Below are 13248 nucleotides of genomic sequence, written 5' to 3' on the forward strand. Positions count from 1 at the left end.
CACTTGAGCGCACTGTTTGATGATCAGAAACGAACTGCGCTTTCAGTGACTAAAAACTGAAATTAGATAACACCTGTGATAAGAGGCGGGGCAGGATAAGCCACTATCTGTATTTGTGTTGATATAAGTATTGAGATTAGAATTCTTTCATTACGTTAACATGTTTCCGTTACGTTTTAGTTTTATTTCTCCTTTTGTATTTGATATTTGTTCTTAATATGGTTGTAGTTATTAGATGTTTGATTAAATAAAATTAGAGTGAGATCTATTGTTATTATCATTATTATTATTATTATTTTTATTGTTGTTGTTGTTGTTGTTAATCACAGTATACAGAGACAGGGGGTTTATAATGTGGGGTTCCAGGTTGCATTCAGTTTCATTATGAATTTATTATTATTATTAATAATATCATTATTATTATTATTATTATTATTTCGTTAAAGATTATAGCCGCCTCAGTGGCATTTATATTGTAACTGAGCTTCACAATCGTTCTGAATTTTCTTCTCTCATCAGCACTGCCAAAAACTTTACCAAATATTTACTAAAATCAAACTGTCAAATAAAAAATATCAATGAGCTCGTCTGATACCCGTTTCGAGAAGGTGCTAGGTGTGTCCTCTCATCTTCAGGCAAGAAGTGGATGGATGTAAGCAGGGCTGGCTCTATTTTTACGGCTCGGTGCGGTAATCAAGTCCGACGCTGATTGGTCCACGTGAGCGGAGGCAGTTGAAAGCCTGGGACTGAGCCGGGAGGGGGTCTGTCACAGTCATCCTGCTACTACTCTCACGGTTGGAGTTAGGTAGGGTTTGAGTAGGTACGGGCGTGGCTCCCAGTGCTGCATGCTGATTGGCCAACACGCTTACTGAGCGGGACATGGAGTCAGGCAAGCTGTTCTGCCACTCAGATCTCAGGTTCTGTGAATCCTGAGCTGCTTCCTGATTGGCTGAGGTTCTTGGCAGAAGACTCACGGTCGTCGGAGTTAGGTAGGGTTTGAGTAGGTACGGGCGTGGCTCCCAGTGCTGCATTGCTGATTGGCCAACGCGCTTACTGAGCGGGACATGGAGTCAGGCAAGCTGTTCTGCCACTCAAATCCCAGGTCTGGTGAATCCAGAGTTGCTTCCTGATTGGCTGAGTTGCTTGGCAGAAGAGTCTCAGTTACAGGTAGGCTGTCAGGTCGCTGATCGTTGTCATGCTCCTCGATGTTGGCAAGGGGTTGGTTGGCGTTCCTGCGACAGGGGTGGAGGAGGAACATCTCTTGAGTCGAGTTGAGGTTCGGCTTTTCCTGCTGGATGAGAGTGACCTCCAGTTTCGTGAGCCTTTTGCTGTCCGAGGCATTGCCGATGATTGTTGTATTCATGGTGACGTCCTCTCGTTTGACGCTCTTGTTGTGCACCAGGAGTTGATGCATCTTAATAGCTCTCTGTTGAATGTGGTAGGACAAATGTGTTGAAAGTCTCAACGTCGTCATTCCATCATATATACATATAAATGTGTGGTTATGTATTTGAATGCATATATATATATATATATATATATATATATATATATATATATATATATATGTGTGTGTATGTGTGTGTGTGTGTGAGTGTGTCATCATTGAAGGAGCATGACGAGTCTAATGCTGTGGAATTTATACTGCATTATGAGTTCTTCCTCGATTCAGAAGCTAAAGAAACCAAAAAGCAGTGACCTATTTTAGTATTTTCTTAATATGAACACATGTATACACATGCCTACATATATACATGTATACTATATATATATATATATATATATATATATATATATATATATACATACATACATTCATGTATAATTCACTAGCTGTAGCACAATGCATTCAGAGGAGAATACATGTCTGTGAGCAAGAGACAAACCTCAAATCAGACGTCCTCTTCCCGATTGCAAAGATAAACCTATGCTATGTTATTTCACCTTGGCACGGATAACTGATAAAGAGATAAGGTATTCGTACTCATTATTTCACTTGAAAATATGCTGTACTGATAAAATGCTATTTGCGTCATGCCTGCAAGCTTACCAGGGACTAGCCCGTAAGCTGGCACGACTTACCAGGGACTAGCCCGTAAGCTGGCACGACTTTCCCTGGACTAGCCCGTAAGCTGGCACGACTTACCAGGGACTAGCCCGTAAGCTGGAACGACTTTCCAGGGACTAGCCCGTAAGCTGGCACGACTTACCAGGGACTAGCCCGTAAGCTGGCACGACTTTCCCTGGACTAGCCCGTAAGCTGGCACGACTTACCAGGGACTAGCCCGTAAGCCGGAACGACTTTCCAGGGACTAGCCCGTAAGCTGGCACGACTTACCAGGGACTAGCCCGTAAGCTGGCACGACTTACCAGGGACTAGCCCGTAAGCTGGCACGGCTTACCAGGGACTAGCCCGTAAGCTGGAACGACTTTCCAGGGACTAGCCCGTAAGCTGGCACGACTTACCAGGGACTAGCCCGTAAGCTGGCACGGCTTACCAGGGACTAGCCCGTAAGCTGGAACGACTTTCCAGGGACTAGCCCGTAAGCTGGAACGGCTTACCAGGGACTAGCCCGTAAGCTGGCACAACTGACCAGGGAGACTGGCCCGTAAGCTGGCACGACTTACCAGGGACTAGCCCGTAAGCTGGCACGACTTACCAGGGACTAGTCCGTAAGCTGGAACGACTTACCAGGGACTAGCTTACCAGGGACTAGCCCGTAAGCTGGCACGGCTCACCAGGGACTAGCCCGTAAGCTGGCACGACTTACCAGGGACTAGCCCGTAAGCTGCCACGGCTCACCAGGGACTAGCCCGTAAGCTGGCACGACTTACCAGGGACTAGCCCGTAAGCTGGCACGGCTCACCAGGGACTAGCCCGTAAGCTGCCACGGCTCACCAGGGACTAGCCCGTAAGCTGGCACGGCTCACCAGGGACTAGCCCGTAAGCTGGCACGGCTCACCAGGGACTAGCCCGTAAGCTGGAACGACTTACCAGGGACTAGCCACGTCCTACGGGAAGATTGATTTGTTCTAAGTATGCTATAGTTAGCTGGTTTACATTAGAGATAGAAAAGCAAGTGTTAATTATTTATATTTACAAGTAAATTAAAGAGTTTATTATGTTCCCAGAAGGGTATATAAGTAGTAAAGAACCTCCTAAGTAATTTTTCAAAGGATATTTCTAGTCCACTGCAAGACAAAGGCCTCAGACATGCCCTTATTCATGTCTAGGGTTTGGACAGTCTGGTTACCACGTTGGCCACTGCAGATTGGTGATGGTGGGAGGTTTTTGCCTGATCACTCACAGCGAACCAGCCTAGTATAGGTGGTCATGACTAGTACAGCTTTGCTGATCATGGCGATACGCAAATCCTTTCACCATGTTATCCTCAATCCGAAAAGGTGATTATAATTGAGCATAAATATATACAGCATGATGTTACTTGGTTAATCATCTCTACTATATAATAAGGAGCAACTGTATGGCTATATATATATATATATATTTATATATATATATATATATATATATATATATATATATATATATATATATATGTGTGTGTGTGTGTGTGTGTGTATTTCTTTCCGGTCACGGTGACCAGTATAGCCAATCGTAAGACTACTTGGTCTCTCCCAGTCCCTCGGAAGAGGAGAGAGGGAACAGACGTACCTTGGTGAGAGAGGGTACCCCAAGAGGTCCACAGTCTACTCAGAAACCACATAAACTGCCATGTTGTAGTCAGGAAAGGGGGAGGGGGTGGAAAGGGTTGAATCTGTGTGTCTGCATATCTAGCAGTTGTTTTGACGGGTTGCGTACACTAGTGTTTTCCCAGTAAGAAAGATAATTTTCCTGCCTAATCCTCACAGTAGAAAAGGGCAAAGAAGTTGTCTCGCATCTATGACGGTGCCAGCATGGACCAATGAAGCGAATGGCTTTCGAATAGAATGCAACTTTAGTTCGCTCACTTGACGCCAGGGGGTCGGCTTCGTTTGGGTGCGTTCTATCAACAATGACAACATTTTATTCTATTTATTTTCTTTGACACCGACATGAACAGCTTCACTTAGGAAGATATTTTCTTTTTTCTTTTTTTTTCTTTTTTGTCAATTGATAAAATCTATTTTCATTTTCTGTCTTTATACCCAATTTTAGTTCGCTGACTTGACGCAAGGGTTCGGCTTCGTTTGGGTGCGTTCTGTCAACAATAACAACATTTTATTCTGTTTATAAACAGCTTCACTTGGAAAGATATTTTAGTTTTTATTTTTATTTGGTCAATTTACAAAATATATTTCTATTTTCTGTCTGAAAATTGAGTAAAAAACAAGTGAAAGTTTGATCTATAAGAAAGTAGTTTTCAATATTGTTTAGTAAGAGATATGTGGATCAAATATATTGATTTATACTTATATACTTTATACTTATACAAGTGTGCGTGACCTGTCAAAAATTACTGCTAAATAATTACATATACACACAATGTATACAGTATATACATATGATTATATATATATATATATATATATATATATATATATATATATATATATATATATATATATATATAAGCACATACACACTCATATATATATAGATAATATATATATATATATATATATATATATATATATGAATATATATATATATATATACTGTATATATATATATACTGTATATATATATATGCATGTATATATATACAGTATATATATATATATATATATATATATATATATATATATATATATATATATAATCATACACACACAATATCAACAACAACAAATGCAGCAGTTTCTAGTCCACTGCAGGACAAAGGCCTCAGACATTTGTCTATTCATGTCTGGGGTCGGCCAGTTTTTATCACCAGTTTCTATAATAATAATAATAATAATAACAATAATATGTAAATTATAAATTCCAAAACTGTTTTCTTAATCCTTCTCAACTGTGTGGCTTCATAGCCGAACTAGAAAAAAAACACTCTGAGAGTGCAGACCTCCGCCACGACAGCTTACTTCTGGAAGCCAGCTTGCCTTTCCCAGAATCAATTTAGACTGTAGGCGTATTTGAAGTCTGTGTGACAATCATGCGCGAACTTGGAGTTAAAGTTAGGGTCAATTCGGTCGATATTTTGCTCGACCTTGACCTTGACCTTTGACCTAGGACTTTCATAATTGAATCACTTTGGCGTCTCAACATAGCAATTAATCCCTGAAAGTTTCATTACTCTATGAGTAAAATTGTGGCTAGGAAGCTGTTCACAAAACGGACAAACAGGGGCCAAAACGTAACCTCCTCCCAACTTCGTTGGCGGAGGTAATTAAACACACACCGAATTCTATCCTTGCAGTAATGTTATTCATGTGTGATTAACACGTCAAACACCGTGATGTTAACACTGTGATATTAAATTAATTATTCAATCAATGCGAGACTAATAAATGGGTTAATATTAGAATTTTTTAAACGAATTTAACCTAGATAACTTAAGATACTATAGGAGAGCATGCATGCTTCATTTATCTTGTGGATGGCCGATGTGGTAACGTCCCTGACTCGTGAATGCCAGACTGTGTTTCGAGTTACGCTCAAACTCGTTAGTTTCTTTGGTCACTGCAACCTCACCATCCTTGTGAACTAAGGATGTGGGGTTTAGGGAGCATATAGATCCATCTGATGAGTCATTAGCAACCATTGCCAGGCCCTCCTTGGTCCTAGCTTGGGCGGAGATGGGGCTTGGGCGCTGGTCATATGTATTTACGGTCAGTCTCTAGGGCATTGCCCTGCTCGATAGGGCAATGTCACTGTCCCTTGCACTTGCCATTCATGAGCGGCCTTTAAACCTTAAACCTTTGAATGTAATTAGGGAATAGGTCTAGGCTCTGGATAGTACTAGGCCTATTAAAATATCACTCACACACGTTTGGTGTTTCTTCATTAGAGTTCTCTTGCTTGAGGGTACACTCGGGCATACTGATCTATCTGGTTTCTCTTCCTCTGGTTTTGTTAAAGTTTCTATTGTTTATATAGGAAATATTTATTTTAGTGTTGTTACAGTTCTTTAAATATTTTATTTATCCTTGTTTCCTTTCCTCACTGGGCTATTTTCCCTGTTGGGGCCCCTGGGCTTATAGCATATTGCTTTTCCAACTAGGCTTGTAGTTTAGCATTTGATAATAATAATAATAATAATAATAATAATAATAATAATAATAATAATAATAATATATTGTTGGTAGAGCTTTAACCTCTTGGTATGCATCTATTATTATTATTATTACCTAAGCTGCACCCTTAGTTCGAAAAATCCAAGGACTGCAACTGTGTGAAAGTAGCCCAGTGAGGAAAGGAAATACGGAAATAAACTATAAGAGAAATAAGGAATAATCCAAATAACGTATTTTAAGAACAGTATTAACATTATAATAGATCTTTCTTATAAAAACTATAAACATTTCAAAACAGAGGAAGAGAAATAAGATAGAATAGAGTGCCTGAGTGTACCATCAAGCAAGAGAACTCTAACCCAAGATAGTGGGAGACTATGGTACAGAAGAAATGGTACTACCTAAGAAGGCCATGGTACTACCCAAGAAGACCATAGTACAGAGGCTATGGCACTACCCAAGAAGACCATGGTACAGAGGCTATGGCACTACCCAAGACGATCATGGTACAGAGGTTATGGCACTACCCAAGACGATCATGGTACAGAGGCTATGGCACTACCCAAGACGATCATGGTACAGAGGCTATGGCACTACCCAAGACGATCATGGTACAGAGGTTATGGCACTACACAAGAAGACAATGGTACAGAGGCTATGGCACTACCCAAGCAGACCATGGTACAGATGCTATGGCGCTACCTAAGAAAATCATGGTACAGAGGTTATGGCACTACCCATGAAGACCATGGTACAGAGGCTATGGCACTACCCAAGAAGACCATGGTACAGAGGCTATGGCACTACCTACGAAGACTATGGTAGAGAGGTTATGGCACTACCCAAGAAGACCATGGTACAGAGGTTATATCACTACACAAGAAGACCATGGTACAGAGGCTATGGCACTACCCAAGATTAGATAGATCATTCCATTATCACCGGTTTAAAGGTTTAAAGGCCGCTCATGAATGGCAGAGGCAAGGGACAGTGACATTCCCCTATCAAGCAGGACAATGCCCTAGAGACTGACCATATATACATATGATCAGCGTCCAAGCCTCCTCTCCATACAAGCTAGTACCAAGGAGGGCCAGGCAATGGCTGCTGATGACTCAGCAGATAGACATAAAGGTTTCCCTTAACTTACCTCCACATTTTTAGCTCACAAGGATGGTGAAGTTACATTGAGCGGGACTCGAACCCCAGTCTGGCGATCACCAGGCCAGGACGTTACCAACAGGCCACCAGGCCTTTTTGCGGACACTTAACTGGCGATCACCAGGCAAGGACGTTACCAACAGGCCACCAGGAATCTTGCGGACACTTAAGTTGATAATGGAACGCATATCTACTTGCATACACTTATCAAGTGGTTATTTTTTCAGTCACTTACTGATTTGATAACTTATGACGATGATACTTACTAAGTAGTGAACGTAGGCCTCTCTGTAATCATATTATGTCTAACTCTATGACAGTTTCCTGAACTTTCCTGAACTTTCCTGAAGTTGAAAGTTTCTGTCAGTCAGTTCGCGAACGATAACGAGAAGCGACTAAGATGAGAGACAGGGCCTGGGTAAGTATGAAGCGATTGGAAGTGGGCGAAGTGCAAAAAAAAAAAAGAAGCGGGTAGTGAGAGACTCCTGTTGTTATCATGGTATATTATAGTGCCAGTGGGGAATGTCGCGGATAAAGTGAAATACGTTTTTGATGGTCTTATAGATTTTTTTCCTTCTCTTGCTAGTTTTTTTTTTTTTTTTTTTTTGGTTTTTTGATTGTGTAGATTGATATGTTCGGTGAAATGTTATATGGGATAGATTTTAGATTTTATTGATGTATGTATATATATGTATATATTATATATATGTATATATATATATATATATATATATATATATATATATATATATATATATATATATATATATATATATATATATATATATTCTAAGCCATCTATGAATATTATTTTCTATACTTTATCAATGTATGCATACACACACACACACACATTATATATATATATATATATATATATATATATATATATATATATATATATATATATATGTGTGTGTGTGTATATATATATATATATATGTATATATATATATATATATATATATATATATATATATATATATATATATATATATATATATATATATATATATATATTCTCAGCTATCTATAACTACGATTTTCTATACATTATCTATAGTCGTGAATAAATGTATAGTGATGAATGGAAGATAAATATCTATTATTGAACAAAGAAGAAAAAAAAATGAAAATAAATAAAACGTTGGCCACAGCTATAAGACACATTAATACCAGCATAAGTTGAACTATGACGTTGAGAGTTTTATAATCTATTCTATTTTAAGTTTTCTTTTCTTTATTCATTTTTTCGTCTTCCAAAATTTCTTAGAATTAAAAATAGGACGTACGAAAGCCTAAAAGTGTGTTGTTTTTTTTCTTATAGATATTTCTCCATTAACATTTATATATTTTTTTTTTTTTGCAATTAACATATATAACTTTTTTTTAATTGATAAAAAATTTAAACTCAAAATGGTTCAATCGTATTTTCTTAATTAAATTATTATATATTACAAAAGATTAAAAAAATAAAGGGGGTTAATATCAGTTTTCAAAAAAATTACCTGGTAATCAGGTTTATATATATATATATATATATATATATATATATATATATATATATATATATATATATATATATATATATATATATATATATACATAAACATATATACATATATATATATATAAATATATATACATATAAATACATATTATATACATATATATATACATATATATATATATATATATATATATATATATATATATATATATTTATTTACATATAATTTCAGTAAAAAATAGTTATTGAAACGCTTTGAATTTTATCTTTTTATATTTTTCTTTAAAAATTAAATATGTTAATTGTAAAAAAAATTAAATTTATATACGTTAATTAAGAATATCCTCATGAAAAAATTGTATATATATATATATATATATATATATATATATATATATATATATATATATATATATATATATATATATATATGTATGTATATATATATATATATATATATATATATATAATATATATATATATATATATATATATATATATATATATCCAATTAACTAAAGGTAGTGGTTTCATCAATTACATTTAAACTTATCAAATCAACGATAAGGCTACTGGAGTTAAAGACGATAAGAAACACACATGTTCACTCTCACTAAAGGCTATTGATAAAATGAAATTTTCACATATACACTATCGTAAAAACTCAAAAATATCAGTTGTTACAAAGTACTGTCACATATACAAATAGTGGGGCACTCAGTAGAGCGCAGACCTCCACCACAGCAGCTTATTTTTAGACCTATTGCTCGACCTTCACCTTGACCTTTTATCTTGATTGACGTGGATTTTCATACACTCAAATATGAACCAAGTTCGAAGTCTCTGTGACAATAATGTCTAAACTTATGGCTGAATACGTGAATTGAATATTTTGCTTGACCGTGACCTTGACCTTTGAACCTGACCTTAATTGACGTGGATTTTCATACACTCAAATATGAACCAAGTTGGAAGTCTCTGTGACAACGATGTCCAAACTTATGGCTGAATACGTGAATTGGACATTTTGCTTGACCGTGACCTTGACCTTTGATCTTGACCTTCCAAAATTTAATCATTTCCAGCTTTTTGCATAACAGTTAATCCCTGTAAGTTTTATTATTGTAGAATTAAAATTGTAGCCAGGAAGCCGTTTACAAACAAACACACAAATGGGAACGAATTCATAGCCTCCTTCCAACTTCGTTGGCGGAGGTAACAATACAAACTTGTCGATAAATACAATAGATTGAATCATTTTGGTATCAATGACATGCAACTAAATTCTGATACATAACAACAACAACAACAACAACAACAACAACAACAACAACAACAAATGCTGTTGTTTCTGGTCCATTGCAGGACAAAGGCCTCAGACATGTCCTTATTCATGTCTGGGGTTTGACCAGTTTTCATCACCACGCTGGCCAGTGCAGTTTGGTGATGGTGGCATATTTTGGTCTGGTCGGTCACAGCAAACCAACCTAGTGTGGGTGGTCCTTAATAGTATAGCTTTGCTGATATGGCTATAACATAAATTACTATACTGTATACAACCTTAAGTAAATAAATTACAGAGAGAGAGAGAGAGAGAGAGAGAGGGGTGTTACATGAATGCCAACATATACAAAAGGATAAATGCAGGCTGATGAAATACAAATGCCATGGAGAGAGAGAGAGAGAGAGAGAGAGAGAGAGAGAGAGAGAGAGAGAGAGAGAGAGAGAGAGAGAGAGAGAGAGAGCATCCATTTGCCTCAGAGGGTGAAAAGTGAAAAAAAATGAAAGATAGTGTATAATTGATTGCAAAAGATAACAAAATATATAATTGAAAACAAAGAGAGAGAGAGAGAGAGAGAGAGAGAGAGAGAGAGAGAGAGAGATTTACCTCAGAGGGACAAGATTGAAAACGAATTATGAGGGTAAGAGAAACCAACACATGTTATTGAAAACACATAAATAGATAGACAGATAGATAGATGAGCCAGTTAGTAATTGTTTGCTTAACTGTCGAAGGGAACAGCTCGTTAAAATCAAACGACCTGTGTTTTCAAACATTGTTATATCCAGAAAGACTAAACATAGTCTGATCATTATTCCAAGAACACACGTCACTTTCTTTTAAAAAATTAATACAGAAATTCCGCAACTTACGAACATTCGACTTACACATTTTCGACTTACAAACATTCGATTTATATACATTTGACTTAAATGTATTCGATTTACATACATTCTACTTACAAACATTCGACTTACAGACATTCTCTCTACGAGGGTGTGCTTCTCTTCACAGTTACAGACTGGTGTTATCCCTTTTATATCCTCTAGGCTTTGTTCAATGAACTCTTTTGGATCAAAGTTGGTCTTAATTCTGTATGTGATTTCCTTCTGTATTGCATTATTTTTCTAACATCTATTTCAAAAGACATTAACTTATGCATTGGGGATATAGAGCAGTCAGGTTCAATCTCCATATTTAGTATAATGTTGTTTTTATTTACTATAACTAGATCTAGTATATGATTAGACTGAGCTGTTGGTTCAGGCACTTATGTTTTCAAGGCCGTGGTTGTCAATCAATTCTCTAAATTCGTTGACATATGGGTCTACTCTGTTATCAAACCTTCGACATAAAAACCTTCGACTTACAAACCTTCGACTTACAAACACTCAGAGATACAAGCACAAATCCAACTGAAATATGAACTACACGCACTGTATGATTTAAAACCTATTCCACTGCACCCAGAATAGATTATTACATATTAGACGCAACACTTGTTGGCGAAACAAGAAATTATACGAATAATCACGAGACATGTGTTTGGCACACTCTGGTTTTCATGAAGAGCCTGATTTAGCATAATTTATTTATCAAGGCCCTTCCCCAATTTTGAGGGGTAGCTGACATCAAAAAAAAAAAGTTTGGTTGACACTGCCTGGGTGCCACATTTTAGCATCACACTCTGTATAAATCTTTGCCCTGTTTCTCGAAGTGTTATGGTTACTCAAAATTGTATAATTACTAATAAATGATCAGCCAATTTAAAGAAAAAAAAAACTTGTAGGATGAAAAAGTCAGTTTTGAAAAGGACCTTTATAATATATATATATATATATATATATATATATATATATATATATATATATATATATATATATATATATATATATATATATATATATATATATATATAGGTATATATACATATACAGTATATTCATACACACATGTATATATATACTTGCATACATACTTATATACTCTCATGCTTCAAGGTACACCCAGTTACCCTATTCTATCTACTTCCTTATTTCCTTTCCTCAGTGGGCTATTTTCCCTGTTGTAGCCCTTGGGCTTAGCATCCTGCTATTTTTACTAGGGTTGTAGATTAGATAATAATAATAATAATAATAATAATAATAATAATAATAATAATAATAATAATAATAATAACTATGTATATGTATATATACATATATACATACATATCTATATGCAAATATACATAAATACATACATACGAATAAAGGTAAGTGTTATGAGGAGCATTTGACGACCTTTTGGTGAAGTTTGAGTGTAAGTGCGATAGAAGTCAAATTATTTTCTTTTATTCATTATTTATTTGTATAACGCTTTTAAAATCTTCCTGAGACCTTCTTTCGACCTACAAATTGAAGCAGAATGTGTATGGATAATGTTGGCAATAACAGCAGCAACATACGCAGCAATAGCAGCAGTAAGAGCAGCAACATACGCAGCAGTAACAGCAGTAATAACAACAGCAGGTGTAAAGTACCCTACCAAGCAGGTGCCATTCTTCCTCGTCTTATCTCTGTCGAGACGTAAACTCAAGTGGGACCGTTTACTACGTCCTGACTACTCTTGGCCATAGATTACGAGAAGTTTTTGGGGTCTTTTGCTATACAGAACGGACCCTATAAACTGAAAAGTTTAGCGATTATCTCCCTAAATTGAGAGGGACCGTTTACTACGTCCTGACTACTCTTGGCCATTGATTACGAAAGGTTTTTAAATGTATTTGCTATACAGAATGACTCCTATAAACAGGAACGTTGCAGATAATCTAGCTAGATTGGGTGGGACCGTTTACTACGTCCTGACTACTCTTGGCCATAGATTACGAAAGGTTTTTAAATTATTTTGCTATACAGAACGGACCCTATAAACAGAAAAGTTAGAGATTATCACTCTAGATCGAAAGGGGGCGTTTAATACGTCCTGGCTACTCTTGGCCATAGATTACGAAAGGTTTTTAAATTATTTTGGTATACAGAACGAACCCTATAAACAAGAAAGTTACGAGATTATCTCCCTAGATTGAGAGGGAGCGTTTACTACGTCCTGACTACTCTGGAACATAGATTACGAAAGG

At 36.4% G+C, this 13248-nt stretch overlaps 1 protein-coding gene across 2 annotated transcripts in view; it reads right to left on the bottom strand.

Moving 5' to 3' along the window:
* Nucleotides 1–7725, bottom strand: part of LOC137651295 (uncharacterized) — a 35653-nt gene extending 27928 nt beyond the window's left edge. The window contains exon 1 of one of the 2 annotated variants that reach the window (XM_068384561.1): nt 7605–7725. In XM_068384561.1, coding sequence (XP_068240662.1) covers nt 7605–7636 — 32 coding nt within the window. In that variant the 5' untranslated portion in view covers nt 7637–7725. Of the gene's footprint in view, nt 22–7604 lie in introns of those variants that run through there. The other variant, XM_068384562.1, reaches the window with a different exon arrangement.
* Between the last annotated feature and the right edge of the window lie 5523 nt (nt 7726–13248).

The sequence above is a fragment of the Palaemon carinicauda genome, chromosome 12 (genome assembly GCF_036898095.1).
Source record: "Palaemon carinicauda isolate YSFRI2023 chromosome 12, ASM3689809v2, whole genome shotgun sequence".
NCBI classification, from domain to species: Eukaryota; Metazoa; Arthropoda; class Malacostraca; order Decapoda; family Palaemonidae; genus Palaemon; species Palaemon carinicauda.